This window comes from Mchenga conophoros, linkage group LG18 (assembly GCF_057382185.1).
Source record: "Mchenga conophoros isolate Kocher_MC1m ecotype Shallow Benthic linkage group LG18, M_conophoros_male_GT1.1, whole genome shotgun sequence".
In the NCBI taxonomy this organism is placed as follows: domain Eukaryota; kingdom Metazoa; phylum Chordata; class Actinopteri; order Cichliformes; family Cichlidae; genus Mchenga; species Mchenga conophoros.
The window spans coordinates 21,025,108-21,052,125 of NC_140543.1; the positions used below are offsets into that span (position 1 = coordinate 21,025,108).

The window sequence follows — 27,018 nt, forward strand, 5'->3', positions numbered from 1 at the left end:
AGAACACGGAACACATAGGATGGGAACACGGTACCAGAGCAAACACCACAATAAAAACATGGACACAGGGGGAATCCAAATACCAAACCAAACAATCCAATGGACATAAGAAACAAAATACAAAACTACAGAAAAACTAAGAACACTGGGTCAAAATGACCCAGGACCATGACACACTCTGAATAGCCCATTAGCTATAACTTATAGTGGTAAATGTCAGCCTCACGCAATCCCAGTGTGACCCGGGCATGGTACTTCTCTGTGGCTCATTGTGTCTCTAGGCAGGAGAAGTGATGACAGTAAGCTAGAGCTAACTTCTGACTTTCATGTGAAGGTTAGAAATGTCAAAACTATAGAGTAGACTCATTCTCCTTATGGGAAACTATTAAATTGCAATTTTCTCTGTGCTAGCCCTCCAACATAGAGTTTTGCAGAATTTAATTTTTCCTATTTTCCATTTTGGTACTAGGAAGGAATCTCCTTGTGCAGTTCTTGTGCTGGAAAGTCATTTTCTTTGTGTCCTTGTGACTCACGTAAGCCTTATCAAACTTTTAGTCTAGTGGGACTGACGGAGTAAATTTTATCCAGCTGTGTCAATAAAGTGATCAAATTTCCACTGAAATGCTTTTATTGGAAGCAACGGAGAGTGGGTAGGAGCAGGAGTTGCAAATAGAATAAATGACAGTGAGTGGGTGTGGCTGAGTGATTGGTAAGCCAGCCAAAGCCTTGTTCCACAGCCAGTGAACCATCGGAGAGTAGTCTCCCTCTCTCTAAATGCTGTTTTGTGAGGTGAGGAGCTTGATAAGAGTTGTAATTACCTCATTTTACTGCAGCAAATTGCCAGGTTTCTTAAAAGCAGACAGGCTGGCTGAGGCAATATCAGCAGTAATGAGTATTGTGATGATTGTGGGAGGGCAGTGCTGCTTCCATCTGGATTATTGTTTGGTCACTGCTGCTGGTCTGCTGCTATAGGAAATCTGATCCTGGGCAGTTTTGTGAGGACAAAATGATTTAGGTTTAATCTTGTTATCAGTTATTAGTATTTAAGTTTTTTTCCCTTAATTATTACTTTTAGGCATTAGATAATGCTGTGGATTTCATGTGCTTTTCATTTTTATGAGCTAGAACCCATAATCATGACAAGTAAAATAAAAATAGTTTGACATAATTCATTTTACATGTCGTTAGCTTCATAGCATAATTGCCTAAGTCATTTGACTAAGTCAATGACTTAGGCAATTATGCTATGAAGCTAACGATGTGAAAAATATAGAATATGTAAAAGTGTAACTAATGTAAAATCATATTATTGAAATTTTTAAGATGCACTTGTACAGATACAAATACAAGCAGAGCTTGTTAGGAAGCTATTTTTTATTTTTAGAATAAGCTCGGGTCATAAGGTTATGCCAGAGAACCCTGAATAAAGCCTAGAGATCATCAGCTCAGTCTTGTCTCCCAGACTGATGCTTATGATGTGTATATTGGTCTTTTTTGGGCGCGTCTCTTCTCCTTCCTATATTGAAAAGGCTTACGCAGGGGCAGGGTTCGAACCCCTTCCCGGTAGCCTGTCATTAACAGGAGGCAGAGCAAAATACAGACAGCTCTGTGGCAGTGTAAAGGTAAACAGAGATGGCTAAAGTGAAGGAGATGAAAGACGGTGTTAAATGGAGAGTGAAGAAAGTTGCAGGGATGAGGGGGATAAATGATGCACTGAGATTAAGGGACGAGAGGAACGAGGGAGAGATGGGTGGATGAAAAGGGAAGAAAAGAGAGAAGAAGGTGGAGGTAAAGAGAAAGCGGAAGGGTGGGTGGGTAGGTGGTGGGGTTATGATGAATTAAAGATGACACTCTCCGGCAGCCTGGTTTCTAAAGATCACTCTGTCTGCTAATGTAATGTTAATGAATGCAAATGATGTGCCTAACCTCTCTCCCCTGACCAAGCGAGGGAAGAGAAAAGAGTGAAAGAAAGGAAAAGAGGGAGAAGAATAGATGAAAAGGTGCAACGTGGGGGCTTGTGTATAAATGTGCTGTTCCTACATTATGCAGGTAGCTGAGTGACAGACTGACCACTAAGATATGATCAGATGCATGAGACTTTGGTGTTGGTATAGCCTTTGTTTGACCATGTACCTGTCTGTATTTGCCAAGCCTGCCTCAGGGGGGGCTGTTGTGTTTTCCTGCTTCAATACCATAACAACTCTATTACAAACCGGTAACAGCGGGGAAAGAATGTGGCTGCTCACCAAGTGCCGCAAGGTTGAATCTTATATTGAATGCGACACAGCAGCCCAGATGTGCGAGGCCAAGGTAATGTCACCTTCCTGTGATGATAGGATAATTTCATCAGGTTCTTCAGATGCTGTGTGTTTATTAAATTTCTGCTCTTACAAGACATTCTTCTCAACAGCTGCTGCTGAGCACACTTTGCCTTGTGCTGCCCTGTTCATCTTTATCTTCTAGACTCTCTCTCTTTTGTCTTTCATACGTGTCTGCTCTTCTTCCACGGAGCGAAAATTATATTTTCACACAGCTGTCGTGAGTGACTGTTAGCCAGGCGCGCTATTACTAAATCTGTGTGTATGAGTGTGGGCAATCTGTAATTTGTGAGCCTGTTCGTTTAATGGAGTCTGTGGCTCAGAAGATGCAGGACTTGTGTATCCCATCACTCCGCGCTAATGTCTCGGAGGAGGCTGGCAGATTTTTTCTTTTTTTTTCCTTCAGTTTTCAAATTTAGTCACATTGTCATTTCTGTCTTCAGGGGGACATGGAAGTAACACATTTCTTTTGATGCATTTCAGTTGCCTGTTCTGTATCTTCTATTTAAAGTAAAAATCCTTCAGTATGAGTGACAGAGCTTTAGTGTGGCACGGAGTAGAGAAGTCTCACATCTGTGTTTGTATGGATTGTCTTCTTTGTTGAACATGGTGACTCAATCAGATATTGCCTTTTTATATTCTTCTTCCCCCTGAAGCAGTACTGTGCCATAACTGCAGTTTCCAAATCTGCTAAATGGCCTTAACCATGCTGGACGTGAAGCGGTCTTTTCTTTCGAAATCAGGGATGCAGCGGGTAAGTGGTGTCTGTCTGCATGGGTTAGGGTTCGGAAAATACTTCACTCTGTCAAAACGTTCTTTTTATATTCATAAGTCCCCTGAGTGGACGGCTGATTAGTTTGGGAGATGCAGCATCTTTCGTTCGTGTTTGTTTGTCGCTTTGTTTTCAGCTCTGTATTAAGATTCCAGGCTCAGCAGGCTACCATGGGGTTTCATCATTGTTAAGTGCTCATTCCAATCCCGCTGATTTCTCCACTTGGTTTTTCATCTCCATCTTTCTGTCTATTTGTCTTCTTTTTTTCTCCCTCTTTTTCATTCTTTATCCGACCATCTTGATTCCATCCCCCCAAGAAAAGATAAACCCCACTTACATAATGTCATCCAAGGGCCTCAGATCTTCTTTCGCTTTGCTGCTACAGTCACAAAGAGAAGACCCTTAAAGCTTTGCATCCTGCATCTGGACGTGATTGTCTCATTGAATTACAAAGTATACCAGCATCCTTGAACAGGAGGACATTGGGGAGTGGGGGGAGGCTAAAGAATAGATGAATGTAAAAGATGGAAAGAGAATGGAAATCCGTGGAGAATGGCCTGCTGTATTGATTGAGGAGCCAGGAAGCTTCAGAGAGGCACTTCGGCACATGTTGTATCGACTAGTGGCCATACAGTCTCAGATTGGCTGCAAAGGAGGGAATTACACAGACATGTTGGCATTCTGACTCTTAAAGCGTAGAATTAAAGTCATGCATGAGAGCTAAAAGAGGGCAGAGAGATTGGCCAATTCATTTTTGCTGTTGTTCCTTCACTGAACTCCCGTTCTATTGATGTTCTTTAGTGTGTACAACTTCCACGTAATCATGCGTGTCTATGCGATGTGTCATGCGACTGCTTGCTGACGTGTAATTGTGCGAAGAGAGCTGCCTTATCGATCTATAATGCAGAGCCCCATCAATGTTTAATGTAGTCTCTCTCACTCTTTCATTTCTCTCCCTCCCTTTCTCTAGCCCCAAATGGTAGGCTGCTTCCAGAACCTACCATTTGGTATTGATCTATCACTTGCTGCTAATAAGAAGGAGCTGTGCTCTCGGGGATTGGGAGCTGCAAGGCCTCATCTGAGTCTTGGCTTTGGCTTGCGACTTTTGGGTTTTGACTGGTACTCTTGCAGTGTTATCCAACCTACATCCATTGTATGATAAAGGGTAACTAATATTCTGTGATGCAGTTGCAATACAGCCTCGAGCCTTACGGATCCTTGAATGTATTTAAGGCTGGTGACGCCGACACCTACAAGCCATTGTTTTCCAATAGATTTATGAGCCGTGGCTGCTTAGTTAACATTAATCTCTCCATGTTAACAATTTTCACAAAGACTCAACTACTGGTGAAACTGCCTGGTCTTAATTTAGTGGAGCTTGCAGGTGGAGCTGACATAGCAGAATATGAATACAGAAGAAAACACACTGGGCTACCTTCCAAACACTAGGGACATGGCAAGGTCCTTTCCTTGCCTTGCAAATGACTTGCTATAAACTTGGAGTGCGTGGACGACTAATTGCTTTTACAATGCTAAGGAGTAACCCAACATTAAGCTTCTAGACAGACAATAAACATCCCGGGTCCTTGAAATGCAATTTTCAGTAATGTATTGTTTTTAACTGCACTCCATACTGTATTGTGTTTGTGTTGGGGGTGGGGTGGGGGGGCAGAGTACACCCTGGACAGATCGCCACTCCATTACAGGGGCAACAGAGAAACAGGCAATCAACTGAAACTAAAACTCATTATAATAACCAATTAAACTAACAGATTAATTGTTTATTATTTACCCAATATTACCCAATATTAAATAAATTTAAAAAATACCTATACCAAAATTTAATTAGTGTGTAACCTTAGGCTATTTAGATAACTTGTAATTTCAGCAATAAAAAACAATGTTTCCTCTTTTTCGAAGAGATGTTTCGTGTAATTAAGTTGATTTTATAATGAAACTATTCAAATCCACTTATCATTTAATGGATGAACGGTTCACAGAAGTGCTCATTTAAAAGCCCCACACATACACATACACATGCACATACACAAGGGACATTTTCAAAATCTCCAGTGCCAGTGGACAGGTGTGCGAGCAATGCCATGATGGCTGTTCAAGCCCCTCCCCGTTGCTAATCACCACTTAGCATACTCCATTTACTCATCCGCTACTTTGATATTCTGCTAATGGTAGGCATTAGACCACATGACTCTGCTCATCCACCCCTCCCTTGGGCCTTTGACCTTTTTTTTTTTTTTTTTTTTCGTTTCCGCATCCTATCTTAGACCGAATCCCCTCCAACCCCAACCCTCCCCCTTCCATTTTAAAAGGAAATAGAAAAAAAAATGGTCGACCAAGAGCCTGTGTGATTTGACTAAAGCTTCTGTGATTTCCCCAGAGAAAGGTTTGGCAGTCCCCACAATGCTGGCTGGCGCTGAGGGCTGTTTCATGCTCCTATCTCCCCAGCTGACAGCAAGTCGTACAAGCAGGCAGGCAGGCACGCTGGAGCTGGCTGGCTGTGGAAACTAGACAAGGCAAGGCTGATCTTAGGGAAATTGAAATACTCTGATGGAAGCCGGGTGTGAACAAGGCTGTCACTGTAGGTGTACACAGAAAATTGCTCTTTAAGTTGGCTGGTGCATGAGCAGAACGGGTGTCCATCTGCGTGTGTCCTAACATGCATTGTGAGTGCTTGTGTGTGCAGGGGCTAATTGGTTTCATGTCTGAGGACAGTTTCTCCCAGTAAGTAGAGATTGAGAATGAAAAGGCTCTTTTCTTCTTACAGGTGGCTTGTCACTCATCCTTACCACAATGTACTTGTTTTTAAAAAAATTTTAACCAACGCTCTTGAACCACGGATGACGGGCTTTGAGTGTTCCGTCATTTGGAATGATTTCAAAATGCACAGCGACTTCAGTGAGACTCCAAATTAGCAGCAGCTGCGAGTGCGTGCTTGTTCTGGGGGAGTAGGTAAAGGGAGGGTGATGAGGGCTGGAACCTCTCCTGGAAATCTTGAAAGAGGGCATCGTTGTGTCTATGCATTTAATCAGAGTGAGATTTCTCCCTTATCAACAACACATGTGGGTTGTGCTAGCCAACCATTTGCTGTGAAAGTGGAAGAGCTCCAAGCCAAACACACAACGACCACAGTTCCTATGAAAATTGCACAGACACACACTTTCTGCTTGTCTACTACAGAATGCAGATCATCACACAAGCATACCATTCACCCTTCTGTCTCGCAGTTTTTTAATCTGTCTGGACACAACACAAAACAACAAACACAATGGAGTGTATGTCGTGGCAGGGGACATCGGAAAATGTGAAATATCCTTTGGTTCACTCTCTGTAATATTAATGTTTTAGGACCGAGGATAAACTGTCTGTTACAGGGGAAATTATCAATCTATCATTACTCTGCTAAGGCCAGCATGTCAGTTAGTCCATCGCTCTATAAATCTGTATTGCAGGGAGAGGGGCAGGTGAGCGCTTTGTGAAAACTGCCATATTTCTCTCTTCTTTCCTTGAGCAACATATCATGTACCAGCAAGGCAGATATTAATCAAAAAAAGAGCTGATAAACTTCTGGTGTGAGCTGCCAGACTTATTTGTCTAAGCTATGTCCCTGAGGATTAGGAAGGGGGCAATCTGTGTTCTCATATTGCACTGATATGTGGCCAGATATGACATGTTGTATAATAAAAGTCCAAACAAAGATAAATCCAATCCTTGAACATTTCTCTGTACTTTTTTCTTCCTTTTTCAGGCTGTATTGTGTTACTCTTTCATTTTGTGTAGCCTAAAGTTATCCAACATAGGTCATCATGTTTTTTGGCAGGCGTTTAGAAAATTAGCTAATTAATCTGAAATTAAAAAACATTTTATGGCTTGCAGATATATGCGTTTTCATAACTTTAGGTTAAGGAAAGCTGATGCAAATACATCAGAGCCTAACCTTGGAGGGCTCCTTCTTCATATGTGAAGCCAACTCTTTTTGCCAGGCCATCTGCAAACCTCATACAGTGTATCGACATACCCACTTATCTTTCATAATACTTGCACACATATAAGCAGGACAAAGGCAGGATGTAGTCTAGTACTGTATATAGCGAGATAACACAATGCAAAGAGTTTTTTTTAGTCTCTCAGAGGTTCCTTCCAGCAAAGTGCCAAGGATTTGTTTCTAGTCTTAACAGAAGAGTAACAGAGACGGATGAAACACTGTAGGGATTCTTGCTTTCTGTTCATCAATGAGTGTCAAGCGATCACTGGGGCTTGAATATAATTTAGCTGTGTGGGATGGTACTCAAAATAGCTTCTGTGTGGCTAACCGCTGGTTCTCTCTGTCTTTTTCTTTCTTTGCTGCAGAGACCTTGATGGACACTCGGGTGGCCACAGCTGAGCTGGGGTGGACAGCATATCCTAATTCTGGGGTGAGCCCGTTGTTGCCAACACATGTTTACATAATTAAATAAATCAGAAGTTTCACTTCACACTATTTTTCTGTTTTTCTGGTAAATAGCTTTGTTGGGTATGTGTAACATGACACAGAGCACGTACAGGTTTACAGGCAGACAGACAAATAGGCAGGAAAGCAGGGAGGATGGGAGTTATAGTTATAGACTTAAGCAGTGCCCAATGTAGCTCCCATTATGGGTATTATTTTCTCTGTGTCCCGGTTCATAATGACTTAATAACATAATGGGTCCACCTAAGTCCCAGAACACAGTACCTAAGTCCCTGTAAATGGAGGCTGGGGGGGATACCATAGACATAATGATACTGTAATGATACATTTATACAGGGAAGTGGAGGTATTAGGATGAAAGAGGGAGGAGGAGCTAAGAGGACAAAAAAAATGCTCAGGGCTTTTCAGATTTAAAGGGAACTATCTGCAGCTTTTAGGTATTCTCACAGAAATGGAATGAGGCTAACTGGAACAAAGTGGAACAATATTCCTCTTTTCTCTTTTTTGATTGAAACTCAGTATTATTGCCCTGTTATGCTAATGGAGCGTTTTAAGACCTTGTTTTCTGTATTGTAATTCGATAATTCAATGAAAGGCTCCATAGCACAACAGTGATATGAATCTTACAGGAGCTATCCAGGATAGAAAAGGACTGTTTCCCGCATTTTCTGGGTCTTTAGGTCTTTATGAGGCATTTTACACACGTGTAAAAGGAGCTTTTATTGCTACCGAGCAGAGCTTTAACTCTGTTTAAGCATTAGAGTGTGGCAGGGGTTTTTTGTATTCCTCAAGGAATACAAGCTAAAATAACCTGTAATAACCTCGTGTGTGTGAGTTTGCATGTATGGCTGTGATATTGTCATCTGCACAATATCTGGAGTGAGCCCTTCTCATTGTGGTCTCCACAGTTTGTTTTTCTCTTATGGTATGAGCCATGTCGCAAATTCCTTCATGATTAATCAAGAAAACCCCAGTGGCAGATGGAGCAAGTGGACTTGTACATTTTCTTGCATAACAGCCATTGTTAACTGTCATTATCCCCTTCTATGTTTCTGTCTCTCTTTTTGATTTATTCATTTATTTTTTATTTTGTTTACTTTTTACTTTTAATTTTGCCTCGCTGTTGATATTCTCTTCACAAACGGCTAAAACACAAATGTTGGTTAGATACCTTTTTTCTTCAAAAATGTTTAGCTGATATCTCAAATTAGCTGATTGCAGATGTTAGCATGACCAGGATTTCCTCTAGCTTAACCGACTGACTTCCTATTTACTACCTACACATATTATGGGCTTAAATAAATGCAACTCTAGTCGTTCCAAGACTTTATAGACCAACTTGATCAAATGGTGAACAGCAGTGTTCACCATTAGCAACATTTGCACGATGTGCAAACTGTAGTAATGCCATCAAAATGATCACGAAGCCAAGTGTTTTTCTTGTAATACGAGCATGCCCTACCAAAAACTGATAGCTTTCGCCACGGCACATAGAGCTGTGTCTCATGTGCAGCCTCAAATCAGCTGCCCACAGATACTGAGAGACCTACATACATATGGCTGGTGACCATCGCAAAGACACAACACATTTTCCACACATAAAACAGATATATGTTTAAAAGCTGTTCTTAATAAGATCTGACATGCATACCAAAGGTGCAGCACAACAACACTAACAGTTCAAAAATAATAATTGTTTTGACAGATTCATGTTAAATGTTACATGTGTATTTGAATTGTATTTCTGCCTTTCTTAATGTTCCCTTCTACTGAACAGGCAGGCAGTGACCCAGCAACCAACACTTACCAGCTGTGAACAAAAAGTATTTATGGCTTTAAAGGATAATTAGTCCGGTTGTTTTGGACCAAAACTACAGAAAACAATGCATTAGATTTGAGATTCACTGATGCACCAAAACAATAATCAGCCAAACAGCCATAAAATGCTTCATTTTATTTTCCAAATAAGATAAATTATTAAGCTTTAACATTTTCTCTAAATAAAAATAGAGGGGTGCAAATAATAAAGTTGCTATACACCCACCTTTACCTGACAAATTTTACCTTCCCAAACAAAGCAGGAGCATTTGTACAACAAAACAAGTGTCAGGTGCTTATATATCATTTTCCTTTAAATTATAAAATTACCAGATAACAGGACATCAACCTTTTTCTCTTTTTCACTCATCTCCATAATTTTCCTTTTAACTGCTTTGATTCCTTTACTGCTCATACCGAGGCTCACGCTGCCTCAGGTTGTGGTTGCTGACATCTGGCTAGCTCTGAGCTCTGGTTAGCTTTAGCTTTAGCCACTTTGCCCTTCTTCAAGTTGGGCATGTTCAGCTGGGTGAAAGTGATTTAAGTGCCTCATTAGGTTTATTTCAAACATTTTTGTGGTGGTTCCCCTGCGGTTTACCATGATGAATGATCACAGCCACATGCTAACATGTCATTAACATGTAGATGTGGGTGTGAAAGTGACTACTTGATTGCGCCGCTGTGTGCTTTTTGAGCATGCACGAAATTGAGTATCTTGTACACATGTCACATGTGAGACTCATCCGCTGCTTTATGCCTGAGATTTGGAATTACACACTTTGTCAAAAGAAAGCAAACAAACAAACAAAAAGTATTTCTAACTGTTTTGAGACAGGAGCTATTGGTCTCATACTAAACTTTTAACTCTGAATGTGCTAATGTGCAATAAAATATTTCTTTTTCAGCTTGACATTGTCACATCTTTATATATGAAAAGAGAAAGAAAATCCAGTGAGACTTGTTGCGTTTAGACTTCTACAGTGCTGTTACTATCGAAGCAGATTCAGTTTAGCAAGCCCCCAGGCACACAGAGACATATCTGACTTGTCTGAGTTGAGCGTAGTTCAATCCTGCTGCTATTGTAAAGGTTCAGGGAGGGAAAGGCCTGCTGTAGGACGGATACACAAACTGTTTACTGGTAGAACTTATTACACTATGCAGCTACCGTGACCTTGAGCGTGAGAGATGCAGCATGACTGTGAGAAAATATTCATTATCACGCACACTCACATAATTAATGTAAATCCAGTTTTTAATAGATTTCTGTGCGAGCTGAGATGTAATAACTTAGTCAATATCAGATAAATTCCCACGTGTACAACCCTCACCTCTGAGAGCTGCAGGCGAACCTCTTTATGTGTCATGCAGTTAATTTATCAACAGCCTGAACCTTCAAAAACAATGTTTTATTGCAGCTTTTCATAGCTGAATCAATCATAGCTACAGCTATAGATAAAGATTGCAAATGCCAATCTTAAAACCAAGACTGTAGCCTGAGGGGTGTGAAAAGTATTGTCATGTAGATACAGTATACTAAGTTTAGCTCTGTGTGTGCAGCCAGTAACTGGGCACTCAATTTGCTACTCTTTATAACCTTAACAACTGCTTCTCTGACACCACACAACAAGAGTTAAAGTGCACACACTGCATGGTTCCTGAGCTATCTGATACAACTCATTAATTTTCTTTAGTAACTTTCCCCTCAGGAGTTTTTAAGCAGTGTATTTGTGTGTCTGTGTGCATTTGTGTGCTTGGCTGACTCAAAGGGTTAATTCGGAAGGACTCCAGAAGCAGTGCCATTAGTTCCAGTTGTGTAAATGCAAGAACATCAGAGTTAGGCATGCAGACATATAATGGAATAGCAGCAGTGTGGTATGGTAGCAGTTTTCTGGATAAAGAAAGTTAGTTTGGAAGGTATAAAAATGTGGAGAGTAAACAATATAATATTCTTTCATCATGTGCCTTTCCGCTACAGTATTTTTTTTTTTATTGTTTCAAATGTCTATTCTAAAGTTTTTTTTGCTCATTCTGTCTCACCTTCATCCTTATGCGTCAATCTCATGCTTTTCTCCTCTCCCTTTTCCTTCTGCTCTCTGCCTTGCTCTTATGCACACTCCCTACAATAAATAAAATATGGAGTCCCTGAAAGGCAAGTATCCCCCAACCTTGTGGCCATGCGACAAAGAGCAGACATGAACAGCAATGACACACACACATATACACACAGTGACTTAACCAAAGCACAGTTTCTGTTCCAGTTTTCAACAGTCTCTCGGTTTTACTGGGGCAGCTGTGGCTTGAGTGGTAGAGTGGGATGTACTACTAATTGGAAGGTTTGTGGTTTGATTACCCCTGCTCCTCCAGTACACAGTTTTTTGGTGTCCTTGGGCAATAATCTGTGACACAAATTGCCGGCCCAATAGATACTTTAGGTTGTGAGGGGTGAAGATAGTAAATAGAATAAGAGTGCTGTGAATGGGTGAATATAGCTTGTAGTAAAAAGTAGAATAGAAAATAAGTTTTAGGTAAATTAAAAAAAAATGTGTTAAGCCAATTAAATTTATGGTGAAGAGTGTAATCGCATGAAAAAAGGTTGGGAACATTTAGACTTTGGTGAATGCAAAAAGGCAACCATGCAGTAAAAGTATATTAAAATGTGAGTATTTCTTCAACTCTGATTGCATTACTACTTTTTCTCCCTTAAACTAAATAAACTTAAATTAATTAAATTAAGGAAAAAAAGTTCCCTCTTGTAAAGTCTCAGAATGTCACTTAATCATTAAGCTGTAAATGACAAACTAAGAATGCTAAGTCAAGTACTGTTATTATGTATTTTCAACTGAATACAGCTTTAGAAGTTAAATTCTTTGGCTCAGACCTTGAGTTTGAAGAGCCATGGGCTCCTCTAAGTAGATAGCTGACAATCTGAAAATGGAGCTAAGTGATGTTTACAAAGTAGGTAAAAGCTATGAAAAGCATTCTGCGCCTCCAAATTCTGATGTCTAAAATGTCAAGACAGGGTCATAAAAAATGTCGTGGAGTGGTCCAAGGCACACTTGAAGTTCTGCCGAGATGTACTTCAAGGAACACAAGCTTTTTTTATTATTTTTTTTGGCCTGTCCCGTTTGGCTCTTTTGCCCTCAGAATTGTTGTCTAAAGGCAAAGAAAGATGCCCAACGGATTTACTTTACCAAACTGACCATCCCAGCCTTGCCGTAATGGTCCATTTGATTCACCTTTTATTGTTTATTTTATTTTCACTTACTGAATACGGGACAGACTTGACTGGGGGAAAGAAGGGGAGAGAGAAAGAGGGAAAGAGAAACAGCTGAGAAGAGGGACGGGGGAGAAGGGCAAAAAACAAAAACCAACAGAATGAGCAGAGAAGAAAAATGCATATATCAATCACCTGGGTCACCTGCTGAGAAAGAAAAAAGAAAGCAAGCAGAAGAGAACAAGAGTAATAGAATAAACAACATCACAATGATATATGGGAATATGACAGTAAATACTAAATGTTAAACATTATTGTGCAGCACATAAGATAACAGAACACAGTGTGCTTTGAGGTAGGAGCCAAAAAGGGTGTAGTTTGTGGGTGTGATCACCCGTGTGTACACCTGTGAGCATGGACGCGCTTGTTTTTTGTTTTTTAAAAGGTTCCTTCATGTAATAATCTGCTAGAGGGTGTGGGGGGGCCACAGCCCCGTCCTCCAGGGCATGAAGCAGGTGTGGAGGAGATCAAAACTCCAGACATCCAGAGGCCCCCAGAACACAAGAGACCAAGGAAGACCAACAGAGGGGCAGCTGCGCCACTGTCCCGGAAAGAGCTGAGTCCCAGATGAGGGCTCACTCAGCAGCCGCGGAGCAGAAGCCAGGGGGAGTTGCAGTGATGCGCCCGTGAGCTCCGCCGGCAGCCAGCTGCGCCTGAGTGACCGAGCCCCAGGCCGAGAGGCCGGGGGCACCCCACCTCCGAAGTGGCCCGAGCGAGCCCCAGGCTCCAGGCCCCGATAAGCGGCCGCCAAGGAGTGAGCTGGTGTGTACCTGGACGCCCATCCCCGGACACAAAGAACCACCAACGCACCAATGTCTGAGGGGGTCCGCCACTGGCAGGGGAAGTGGTGGTAGGGGGAGATAGGCCTCCAAACCTTGGAGGGCCTGAGATGTCCCCAGAGAGGTGGCGCCTGACACCCAACCTGACATATAGACACAGACATACAGGCACACACAGATACAAACATCCATTCCCACCCTCATGCTCTCATATGCACTTACTCCACACTCAACCAACGTGGAGACAGACATAAAGAGACGTTGTACACACGATCACACTCCCCAAGCGTACTCTACAAACCGGGTCTAGGTGCCCCCGCCCCTGGAGGGGGGAACTGCACCCAGACCCAGGTGGTGTTTCCCTTTTCCCTGCGGTTGGGGGAGGCAGACCGCCCCGACTCCGCAGCAGCAGGAAGGCTCCACACTCCAGACCGCAGTCGGACGGCCAACTCCTCCTCCTAGCCCCCCTGCTCCAGCAGGTCGCAGAGAATGGGGGTGAGAGAAGACTCCAAACCTCCCTCCACCCGCTCATTGTAGTGTTGATGCATGTGTGTTTTAAGGTGCATTTAAAACCCAGGAGGGCTTGGAGCTACCTGCCAGAGAGCAGCAGGTAAGCGCATGGTCCCTCCTGCTAGCCCTCAATGTCTATGTGTATTTAAAATTGAGAGGTGGGCAACGATGCCAGGGGTGGGGTGTACACCCTGATGGTACTTTGGACTCCGTGTATCGTGCCCACCCCCAAGATCCTATATGTATGTGTAATGAGAGTGTGAGTAATGTGAATGTCTAAGTTGTGGGATAAAATTGAGGCAGAGGCAGCCAGAAGGGGACAGAGGGGGGGGGGGGGGGGGGGGGTAGCCTCCTCTGCACCCTGGTGACATACCCCCACTCCAAGGCCCTGCATGTGTGGGTGGTTGTGGTGGAGCGGGAAGAGGGAGGCAGCTGGAGATGGGGAGGGAAGGAAGGGAGGGGCAGGTGACCCCTCCCTGGGGCCAGCTCCCCCGCTGACCCCAGTAGGCACCCCCACACTCCGCGACCCGCCAGGGAAGGGGGGCCCAGGCCCATCCAGACCGGGGCCCAGTGCAGCAGCGCCGCCCGGCCCCACAGAGCCCGGGACAGTCCACCCAACCCCACCACAGAGAAAACTGCACCCACCCCACCATCCACTCATCTTCCAGACTACATAAGACAATAAACACCCAGGCTGAGATCTTCCTCCACCTCTCCTGTATCTCCCCCTCCTGCAGAGGGAGCTCCTGAGGAGAGGAAAGCTCCTGCAAGATGTGACAATCTCCCCCACCAGTTGAAGAGCCCCCCAGGTGGCTCGATGCACCGGCGGCACCCTGCTCCAGGGCTGGGCCCCCATGCACCCACCCGCCCACAACCCCGGCAACACACCAACCAGGACCCAAGCCCCCCGAGGCCCGGTCCGGGTCCCAGCCCAGAGATGGAGCGCCCCCAGAACCTCACGCCCATCCCGGACCCACCCAGGGGCAGCCAGGCTACCAGGTCAGTAACCCACGTCCGTCAGCACAGACCCTCCCCTAGCCCCGCTGCACGCAGCCGCGAGGAAACAGTCACCTGAGAGCCAACAGAGCCCCTAACCGGACATGACCGCTACCCCGGGTTGAGCCCCCCAAGGAAGATGCCTCCGGGGAACCCCCCGACGCCCTAAGCCTGTCCCTACCCCCACACCAATCACAACAGTGAAGGCGGGACCAAACTATGACCCCCCACCCCCACTAGGTGATGGAGCTGATCAAAGGAGCCCAGAGCAATTGATCTGATGTGTGGTGGCAGAGGCTGTATCAAGACTAATGTAATCTAATAGATAATTTCTATATTGGTTAGAATTAAGATTATTTTTATTTTTCCAGTTCATGAGGACTGTTTTCTTGGCTATGCATAGGGTAGTGAAAACCATATGGGCGATATTCTTTTCTGAAGTGACATTATCTAAGCTGCCCAACAAACACACTAAGGGGGAAGTTGGAATGTTACATTTCAGACACTTCGATAAGTCTTCACATATCTCGCGCCAAAACTTCTGAACTGGTGGACAGAACCAAAGAGCGTGGATATAATTGTCCGGTGAATTGGTTTGGCAGTGTGAGCAGTTGTTGGTAGACGTAAAGCCCATCTTGAACATCCGATGACCTGTATAGTGCACTCTATGTAATATTTTGTATTGAATTAATTGAAGACTGGGATTTCTAATTAGATGAAAGGTTTTTAAGCAAATCTGAGACCAGAAGTTTAGGTCTAAGTTAACTGATAAATCCGCTTCCCATTTTGCAATAGGAAGTGATATTGATTCATCTGTTTTAGAAAGCATTCTGTATATTTTGGATAGTAATTTGGGGGGTTTAAGAGTAAGAAATTGAACCACACTTGGTGGTGTTTGTAGTTCAACTTGACCCGGTTTAAATTTCTTTTTTACTATGGATTTAATTTGTTGATATTCTAAAAATCTTTTCTTGTTGATCCCATATTGTGTAACTAGTCCATCAAATGAAATAAATTCTGTTCCTTCTAGTATATGTTCTAAATATTTGATTCCTTTATCACTCCAATCTGAAAAGTTTATCATATTATTGTTTTGTAATATGTCAGGGTTGTTCCAGATAGGTGTACGTTTGCATGGGATTAATGAAGACGCCGTCAATTTTAGAAACTCCCACCATGCTGTCAGAGAAGAGCTGATGTTGATGCTTTTAAAGCATTCATGTCGTTGGATGTTTGAGCTGATAAATGGTAGGTCTGAGATCTCTAGATTATTGCAGAGTGCTTGTTCTACATCTAGCCAAGGTTCATCTAAGAGGGTGTGTTTTAGCCATCCTGAGATAAACTGAAGCCTGTTGGCTAAGAAGTAGTGCTGAAAGTTAGGCAGTTCTAGTCCTCCTTTATCCTTGGTCTTTTGTAGTGTTTTTAAGCTTATACGTGGGGGTTTATTTTTCCAAAGGAATTTGGACATACATGAATCTAGAGATCTGAACCAATCTTGTGGCGGTTTAGTTGGGATCATTGAGAATAAATAATTTATTTTTGGTAAGACCATCATTTTTATAGCGGCAACCCTTCCCATGAGTGATAGACATTTCCATCTAGCCAGATCATCTTCTACCTTCTTTAAAAGTGGGATATGGTTTAATTTAGTTAGATCTGCAAGCTTGGGAGAAACATTAATACCTAAATGTTTTAGTCTGGTAACTTAAAAAGTGAGGTGAATGAAGGAGAATTCAAAGTCATGTGATACTAAACTTCATGCCATTTATTTTTTATTTTTTTAAAATAATTTTGGTAAAACGGGAACCAGAGATGCACGACTGCTTTCATTTTGGATCGGGTGGATGAAACTAGAGGAGAGTGTATGGAGGCAGCGAGAGGGTAAAAGTAGAGAGACGGCTAAAAAAGAAATGTGATAGTGATGTTCGAGGGGCTCCGGGATCAGGAAGGGGTTTGGGGGAGGATTAGAAGAAGCTGGAGTGAGAGAGGGTGAGGGATCAACTGTGTGAATGGGGCAAAAAAGCCAAACCTTTGGCCCCTCAACATTCAGCTGTGTGTTTGTGTGTGTCTGTGTTCAAGAATGCTTGGGTTAACTCGTGTGAGTCAGGAAGGTCACAGTTTGACTCCAAGCTTTAAGAGGAAGATCCTAGGAAGGATGGGTGGGTGTTGGGAGGGTCGGACCCGCGATCAGCGGGTGGCAGTGGCTGTACGGACGAAGGCTGTGGGTACTGTAAACTGTCGTGAGGCAGGCCAGGTTGGTTGGATTGTCAGGGGCTTAGGAAAGAGAGGGCTATGTGTGTCTGTGTGATTGCGTGGGTGGGTGGAGGTGGGGTTGGTGTGCAAGGGGACATGATAGACTGGAAAGCTGCAGCCAAAAACAGACAAACTGAAGTAAATGCTCTGAATGAAATGAATCATTACTGACATGAATCAGTAATAGCATGGTTAATATTGTTGCAAATATATGCCATTTATTAATTAATTAGTTAGTGTTCTGCTTATTATTAGCCCATAATTTGAAATAGAAAGACGGTTGATTCATTTACCTTTAAATATCTGCATCTGTGGAACAAACTCAGATAACGGTAAATATTCAAGTTTGTTTACTAGTTAGTCTTTAACCCAGATAATCTTACATATAATATGTATAAAATCCTCGATGGGATACTTCAACTACTTGCTGTCGAGAACTTTGACTAGCTGGTAATCATTTGCTGTGTGGATTTAACACGGTACATTTATTTGCTGTTATGCCAACAGAAAATGTACTCTTTTTTTTTTATTTTTCACCTTCAGTGACTTAAAGAATCACTGAAGGTAACAATGTCCCAGTTGTGTCCACCCGTTTTTATAGTTCCCCGTGTTTCCGTGTTATGAAATTGTGGAAAATGTAGTGAAAAACATTTAAATGTCTTTTCTCAAGCTGTAGTGCATTGAGGATTCGGGACCACCAAGGCAGCGTAAAATGGGGCGTGAGACAGACGGCGTGAGATAACGAGGAGAGTTTGGAAGCGCCCCTCTCTATTGTTGTGGCAGGTGCATAAGATGGTTTGGAGAAGCAGTGGAACTCATCATAATATGTTTGTTTGGATTTACTCTCTCTTGTTCTTCCACATGTGAGATTGTGTGTGCTCAGGCATAAATTTGAGTGGCTGAGAGTGTTGTATATCTGCACCTGCATATGTGAGCATGCACAGGTGCTGGAAGAGGAGTACCATTTTTGGGCGTGCCCTATATGCTCCCCCCTGTTGTGTTCGGTGCTTCGGCAACGCTCATGCGGACCTTAACTGCACAGGTGTCCGCATACACTCAGCATTTCCTAAAAAGCACAGATAGATCCATAACGGCCATTTCACCATCTGCTGACCAGACTCAATATACCTCAATTATTCATACCCTGAAAGACAGACAAACACTGGGTCAATGGAGATAAGGGAACACAGGAGGGAAAAGTAAAGTGAGGGAAATGAAAAAGAGAAAAGGGCAGAGAGAACAGAAAAGGGGGATGATTGAATATAGATGGTCAAAGAAATGGGGAGAATTCATGGAACGTAACACCAAAGCAGCACTGAAGGAGAAAGGATAAAAGTCATATCTATACCTATACTGAAAGTACTTACACTTGTATCCAGGGTCAGCCTTTAAGCAGAATTTAAATGATTTAAAATGCTAAGTCATTGGCTAATTTAGTTGTTTTAAGGTTTCATAAAGGATAAAAACAGAAAAAAGGGGTCACATGTAGTTTAAGGTCTGGTGCTAATTCAGTGTGTGACATGTTAACTCAAAAAAAATTAAATACCTTGGTGGTTGACGGGAAGGACGATTTGGAGATATTTTTCGATACTGCTTCTATTATTGATTTATTCATACCTTAAAAATCGGGTTCAAAGGTCAAAGGGAAAAGTTAAATAAGGAAAGTGGGGGGAAAATGGCAGAGAGGAACGGACAAAGGGGCTGCTTGAATGTAGATAATATGTGTCAGAAATGATGAAGGGAAAGGAGATCAAGGACGCGAATGAGAGAAAGAGGGATGGAGGTGAACTCTGAACTTAGTGGGCTCGAGCTGAACTGGAATGAGAAGAAGGGAAAAAATGACTGTGAGTCATGCTGGCTTCACTTCAGAGGCCAGGTGAGAAGAGTGCCTTCATTACATACACGGAGACCCACATACCTGTGCGTGCACACACACACACATGCTGGATGTCAATTTAACCGGACATAAGCACATGCTCATCATTACACATTCACCCACATAACTCTTTATAAACTCTTTGGGAATATGGTTGAAAAAAATTGGATGCACGTGCACATTTGTGCAAATGCGCACACATACATATAGTAGACATTGCCATACCAGTGGGAGACCTGTTTCATTTTACCTCCAACATTACGGAGTGTGATTTAGTTGTGAAGCCAGACATCTGAATTTGCTCTGAGCTCAGACGCGGGCATATCTGCCCAGCGTGAAGACTGGAATGGTAATACAACGAATCACTCGGATCACAGTGCATTCATGGCTCTCTGTCGGAGGGTTTTGCGTGGATGTAAGTCTTTGCTTGGGCATTTGTGCGTTTGTGTTTTCTTAAAAGTCTTATCCAGCGTTACCTCTCAATATTTTCTGTATGCAAATGAGACTTGGTCAAGACAACAGCGTCTACGTTTGGTCACAGAAAGATAAAAACGATACACTGTTTGGGAACTGTATGCCATAATTCCATAATATTTCTCCCTCCCATTATTATTTTTTCACCTTTCCACCATTTTTAAATATTCCCTTTTGGAATGAAATAACATGTGGCTGCCTCAATTATTGATTTCCATCCTTTGGATTCCCTCTGCATAAATGTAGGAAGTGACTTGGATGTTTTTTGGAAACCAAGGACATTTTTTTCCTTTTGTCTAAGAATAAATAAAAGAACAAAGGAATAGAAGTGGGACAGAAAAGAAAGGAGAAATGACTCTTAAATCTTAAATTTGGTATGAATTTGGAGGAGTATGCAGGAGTGCCTTGAGTTTGGCTTGTATGTGTGGGAGTGATTATGTGTTTGCTCCAGTACCTGCAGCACCTGCTATTTCAGCCGTCCTACAGTTGGCAGAAATAGCAGTAAACCCTTCCATTCTTCTATTCCATCTTCTCACCCTGACTGCTTCTGACTTTTTTTTCCCACTGCCTTTCTTCACTTCAGCTTGTCTGTCTCAAAGCGTCGATTCCGTCTTTTCACGATCTGCATCTAACCACGAACCGCACAACGCAACTACCCCACCCTACCCTGCCCCACCCCCTCCCTATCTTTTTGTATCTTTCTGTATGGATGATAAGGCTGGTAGGTGTCGTGCTATGTAGGATTTATATACACACAAACACACATGCACAATGTACATCTCAAATCATTAGCAGCCCTTAATTCATCATCAGTCTGTTTAAGAGACAATATTCTCTCATTTCATTCAAGGAATATTATGTTATGTGAGAGATTTGGCGGCCTTCAAGTGAAATATAATCTCAGTTTTCTTAACCTGAACATTTTGATATTTGCTATGATAGTTAGGAATGTCACATCCTATGGAAAGGCATTCATACATACTTCAGTGAACAAAAGAAAATTTAAAAAGGACAGCTCACCTGCCAGAAGTGAAATACATTTTCTGTTAAATCGTGGTTGAATCTGTCTATAGATGCTAATTTTTTATAAGTACGTAACACACATACATGCTATATTTTATGCTTAAAGACATGAAACTGCCTCACTTTGCAAAAAGCTCGTGGTGCTGTGTGATGCTGCAGGTGTGCGATAAAATTCAGGAGAAAAACTCAGAATAACACATTTATGAACACTTTATTCTTTAAAATTTCTGTAAAATTGAAGATCAAAGTGAAAACTTAACATACATGAAAGGCGCTTGGTGATTTTTGGAGAGGATGGCGTGCTCCTCAGGCGAGTAAAGGAATGCAAATGTATGTTTTGCACTTGCTGTGATATTTATGGAGCAGTTCCGCTGCTGAAATGTTGAAAAAGCCCAATGTTCAGACTTTGTCCTGTGTGCTGTAAAGGAGGGGCTTTGAGGCTTCCATGAGTTACGATCGTGAGACATACTGAAAGCAGTGATTTAGGCCACAAAAAGGATGTTTTTGTCCTTCTTTTCCTGTCATATTTTTGCTCTTCACATTCTGTTGCAAATGTATTTTTCTGTCACCCCAGTTCCATTACTTTTCAACTTTTCGTTTCTTTCCCTATGCATGCAAATATACATAGGTTGTCAGATTTCAGCTAAACACTGCTTGAACCTTTTACACAGGGTGACTCAAGGTAATGTTGCTACTGGTAACCTAAAGTCGTGCTGAGGCAGTGTCAGCTTCATGGTTTGTCTCAAGGCACCTGAGTGGGTGTTACCAGGTGCATTGTGCTAGAAAAGTATTCAAAAAACAGTTTTATGCTTCGGCGCAATAACCTTAACCTTCTTTTTGTGCTTTTACACGTCTAGTTGAATTAATGAAGGTTTCCAGACCACTTGCTGATTTATCTCTGGGCTTATTAAATCTTTCCTGTGTGAATAATTGTGTGAATATCTTAATCAAACAAATGTTTTGAGATTAAGCAATTTAATATTTACTACACACAAAGCTGCACTAATTACTGTTTTGGGGGTTTTGTTGTTTTTATCCATCAGTCAAAGTTGGAGCATTTAAAATTAAAAATATATAAAAAAAAATGTTGATTCCAAAATATAAAAATTTCCAGTGCAATACATATTATTAAAAGCATAAGGACAACAGAGTAAAAATAATTAACTTTTTTAATGGGACAAATAAAAATCTGTCATTACACATCCTAATTTATTTATTTATTTATCTAAAACATTTAATTGATGTCTGTTTTTCCACATCAAGCAGCTTGTTCTGCCTACCAGTCTTTAGGAATTATACTTATTTTAATGATTAAATATTTAAAAACAAAAAAGAGGCTTCTATATGAAGGGTGGTTGTTGCCAAGTAAATGCAGAAAGTTAGTTAATTGCAGGCTTGGCCACTGGATCCCAGACCATTTTAAGGACCAAAGTGCCCTTGAGAAAGACACTTGAACCCCAATTTGCATCCCTGAAAACAATGCAACCCTGTCTGGGAGAGTTCAGTTTACTGTTATAGCTAAAAACATCTGTATCCAAGCAGACAGACTGCTTAAAGCAACTGGCTCATAATTGAAAATGCAAGCGTTAATAATTCCATTTTAAAAGTTGGATGGAGAAATATGAGAGCGAACAGTCTGTGTGAGTTGTTCACTGAATGGTCCAGAGTGCAGTCACGTTCTGTGCCTCTCTATAAGAAAATGAGACAAAAGACATACTAAAAGCATTTGGAGCAGAGAATGAAACCGAATGGTAACTAATATGTCAACAGAGCACAAATATCACACAGTCCAATTCACTAGCACGGACCCAACCTCCAAATATGAATAAAAAATATTTGTTGATAATGTAGCAAGAGACCTCGTTGAGGTCTGGCGGTGGTTCGTCGTCCTGACAGATCCCATTGATACCTTTAGAGGAAGCTAATAAAACAGGGGAATGAATGGTGGCTCAAAGAAGAATTTACAGACTTACGACCGAAAAGGAGTGTTTGAGGCGCGGTCTCACTATCTCCAGTTGTTGAATTGTTTGGTTTACACTCAGCAACTGCAACATGAACTTACTTGCTTCAAACCTCAAGTCCAGTAAATGTATTGATCAGGGTATGGGCGTGGCAAGGGAGCAGATTTTCAACGAGACTCATTTTGCTTTAGCCAGCCAGACAGACCAAGTTCTGCTTGGGCTCAGTCAAACTGTGTGACTGTAATTATAGAGTGGCTGAGATCTGGCAGGACTGGGAGTGTTTCAGACATCACCATTTCCTCCCCATCCATCACATTCAGCCAAGCGGAACTAGGCCTCAGATGCCCCGCAAAATAATCATTCCTATGCAACTGCCCTGACAGCAGCATCCATTCAATAACACAGCTGATCAGAAATGATAATAGCAATCATGCCACTGCATATTTTAGGGGCTGCAGCCTGGCCGTGTGTGTGTGTGAGGTGGCGGATGAGGTAAAGCGTTCGAAATAAGTGATTTTGCAGGAGATTATGAGCATGTGTCTCAAAGTTTGTGTAGGAAGGAGTGAATAAAGGTGCCAAGACAGACCACTGTTAGTTTACATGAAATGTCCATTCTAGAGATAGCACGATACCACTTTTTTATGTCCGATACCGATACCGATATCATAAATTTGGATATCTGCCGATACCGATATGAATCCGATATAGTGTTTTTTAATCAACAAAACTGTTTTTTAAAATATCTTGCTGCATTTTGCAAGTCTGCAAGTTCATACTCAAGTTTAAAACAACAACTACACTAAAGCTATTCTGTTATACCTGTATACAAAAAAAATATTTCATAGTTCAGCAATACTGATCAATCTAATAAACTTAAACCTACACCATCCTCCCTATTCTGGTATTTTAAAGAGTACTTAGCGTAAATATTAAGCAACCTAACTAATAGGGTTCCAACTCCCAGCAACAACAAAAATAAATAAATAAAAAATAGGGAACCACCCCTCACGCTCCACCTCATGATGCTTAATCGACGTAATCAACCTTAATTTGATGCAGTGTGAAAAAAAATGCACAGAAATCAATTATTTTTCAAGAAATATTAAATAGATTCAACATCTTTCTTCAACAAAATTGCAGACTGCACAGATGGTACCTTCCCAAAGGAAAAAGTACTATAGCTTACTAGGGTATATATATTAGACTTAATAGTCACTATATACAGTAATTGACTTCTATTCATTTTACATCAAATTAAAACTTTGTGTGTCAGATAATTATTTATTAAAAGCTAGACATTTTAAATGAGAATAAGAAAGAAAAGTATGTCTTTGTGCCCCCTTTTCCCAGTTAATGCCCTATCGGCCCCCCTGGCTAAACTTTGCTAGATCCGCCCCTGCACAGTTACCAGCGTCAGCTACGTCGAAAACGATCCTGGTGTAGAAAGTAATATTAAATAAATTCTAACAACAGCTTATCAAGCTTAAACGTGCTGCTGTTGTTCAGCCGCTGGTTTCCTCTTTCTGGTGCAAAGTGGGCCAAAAGCAAACTAGAGACACGGACTCGCGACAGAAAAGCCGATCAGCTTATCATTTAAGCAGTTTCATGATTGAAGTAGCAGCCGGAGAGCGAGAGGCAGTCGCTCGTTAAGCTTAACGCAGGAATGCTTTACAAACATTCAGAGATGGACTTACACACTTGCTTTACTTCTCTCGGGGATAACTTTGTTGGAGATGAAATGCCAGGTTGCTAGCGAAGCTCCAAATGCTATCCAGACCACAGGTCCTGCGTGCCACAGCCGCTCTATCACGTGATGCATACTGCTCCAACATGCTAACGTTCTGAGGTGAGTTACGGCGTGTTGCAAGTTTTGTGAGGTGCTTTCGTGATATTTAATGGATCGGATTACATTTTTTATTTTTCTCCGATATCCGATCCAGTAATTTAGGTCAGTATCGGACCGATACCGATACGTAATATCGGATCGGTCCATCTCTAGTCCATTCTATTGACTTCAAGGAAAAGACCCAAAGGTTGAAATGCAAATATCCTCATTAACGCAGAGGGATTTGAAACCACCTTTGGGAAGAAAAAAATACTATCTGGATTGTGATTACTGTCGGCAGTGAGCTTTGCAAAATGAGAAGAGTGTCTTTCAGAAGGGGCATAAAGAGTTCAATCCCTATCTCAGCTTCTCATGTCCACCTATAATCCACTGTCCTTCTGAGACCTTCACCTTTACAGACCTGTCAATGTGAATTTCACCCGCACGCATACCATTTCTTTTTTCTTTCCCTCTCTTTTTATCAACAGCCAGGATGTATTCAGGGGTAATTATTAAAGAAAAATCTTTATAGGTACACTTTCCCTCCTTTAGTTCAATGTTGTGTTGTCATGAATAACAAATAGGCTCATTACTGAAATGCCCATCCCGAGCTTGTAGTAATAAAATCAGTCTCATGCTTGCCTCCACCCACACGTTTCAGATGATAGATGAACGGACAACTCGTTGTTAGAAAGTGCTCAAAAACATTTCAGCCTATAGGCGCTTGAGGGTGTAGACTTCAACAAAGCATCCAAGCATAATTTAGTCCTAGGATTATTTGGGTAACACTTAAAAAAAAAAAAAGAACCTCATCAACTAAATTACTTCAAATGCTAACTTCAACACCAAAGGCATTAACTGAAAAGGGCTAAAACAAACAAACAAAAAAAAACTGTTGTAAACTGCATCAACAAGTGGAGTCGGGTTAAAAGTTTAGGGGAACACAGTGGTGTTGAAGTGGCTCCATTTGATTGTAGCTTTCTACATCTCTTGCCTTGGGTCCTGCTGTAAAAGCCCATCGGCAGACTGAGTAATGGCTGTTTTGATGGACATTCAAGAAATAGTTGCCAGACACTCATCTACTATTTGCAGTGGCATTTTGTAGACCTTTCAAGGCTGTGGAGATATAAATGTGGAAATGCTCTGAGCTGCTCATCACCCATCTGTGTGCAGTATGTCTGAGCATGGAGCTGTATTAACTCGTGCTGATAGATTTGAAAAGCAGTTTGTGAGTGTGACTCCACTGAGAATCAGACAGCAGGCTGGAGGTTAAAGATCAGCTGAATATGTGCTTCTCTGCTCACATCTTCTGCTCGTGTGAATTGACTGATGCTGAATGATGATCTAAAAGTAGTCAAGTTCTCCCTTTGTGCGTGTGTGTCAGAGTCGCAACCCGACCTACTCATACCAAATGTCCAATTTTAAAACTGAAGGTAGAGGTACGGTGGAGTCATGATAAAACCTCTGTGGGTTGTACGTATGCAGCAAAGCTCCTGAAGCAAATAGGGGAATGATGCTCAGTAAATCCTAAATCCACACATGAATTATAGACAGTGTCGGGAAAATTAAGGTGGGGTAGAACACAACTGGAAATGTCCCTTTTTTTGTTTAGGGCGAGAGTGCTGTCTGGGCAGAGTGTGCAGGAGACATAACACAGGATGGCCAGTCATTACGAATGGGTGCAATTGGACATCGTACACAGAATTTCTATTACAAACCTGACGATCCCCCTGTCTGTGTTCTTACAACCACCTCTGTTGGTTTATGTAAAGGTCAGGGTTGCACTGTGTGTCTGAAAACAACTTTACATAGACTCACAGAGATTGAGGGAGAGAAGGTGAATACTGCAGAGGGGCTAAACACATGGCTCTCAATTAGAGATCAGATATTCGAATCTAGCTGGTCAATGTGTTTTCTCCAATATTTGCAACATTGGAATGATTACAAAATGAAGTTTACACCTGTTTTAATGCGTCACCCAATCGCAGTTTGCTCACTGTCTGTCACATAAAAAATGTATTTCAATAACTGCTAATTATTTTTCAATATTGGCAGCATCACAAATGCTGAATTGTGCGGAAATAAAGTTCGAGACTTCTGAGACTCTATTCAACATTACAAAATTCCTGTCATGTACGGTGGTCTAGGAACTACATTAAGATTTAGTTTCCATTCTATAAAAAAATAAGTTTCTCATTTCCTTAAGGTATCTTCTTATACTGCCCCAACCATGCCTCCTCCAAATGACTCATTACTCCAGCCCATTTGGCCCATTATTTTCCACAGATGTTACATCCTTGTTCTGATTGGTTATTCCTCCCATCTCTGCTTGTCCCCAGCCCAATATTGGATGCTGTAGTCCTCCAGAGCAAGACTGTGGCCATCTGAGCTGCTCTGTGTTATTTTAGTCTTTGAGGATAATGGCAAGAGATCAATGTGATGGATGGTTTTTATGAGGGCAGAGTATTGATGGCTTGATGGCAGTGAGCTGAGGCTGTGGGAAGGGGAACATCAGTCTGAATACATTACCCCCACCCTCTCAACCCTCCCCCTTTTTCCTGATTCCTCCCCATTCCTGTTTTTTTTCTTTTATTTATCACTCTGTATTTTTTTTCCCCCCTTTTCTCAACCCTCTCTTCTCCAGCTCAGCCAGCTGTAACTGGTCATTAAC

At 41.9% G+C, this 27,018-nt stretch overlaps 1 protein-coding gene across 2 annotated transcripts in view; it reads left to right on the top strand.

Moving 5' to 3' along the window:
* ephb1 (EPH receptor B1) overlaps positions 1-27,018 on the top strand; it is a 170,713-nt gene that overhangs the window by 44,892 nt on the left and 98,803 nt on the right. For both annotated transcript variants that reach the window (XM_085255672.1, XM_085255673.1), the window contains exon 2: positions 7,459-7,523. In XM_085255672.1, coding sequence (XP_085111798.1) covers positions 7,459-7,523 — 65 coding nt within the window. The remainder of the gene's footprint in view (positions 1-7,458; positions 7,524-27,018) is intronic.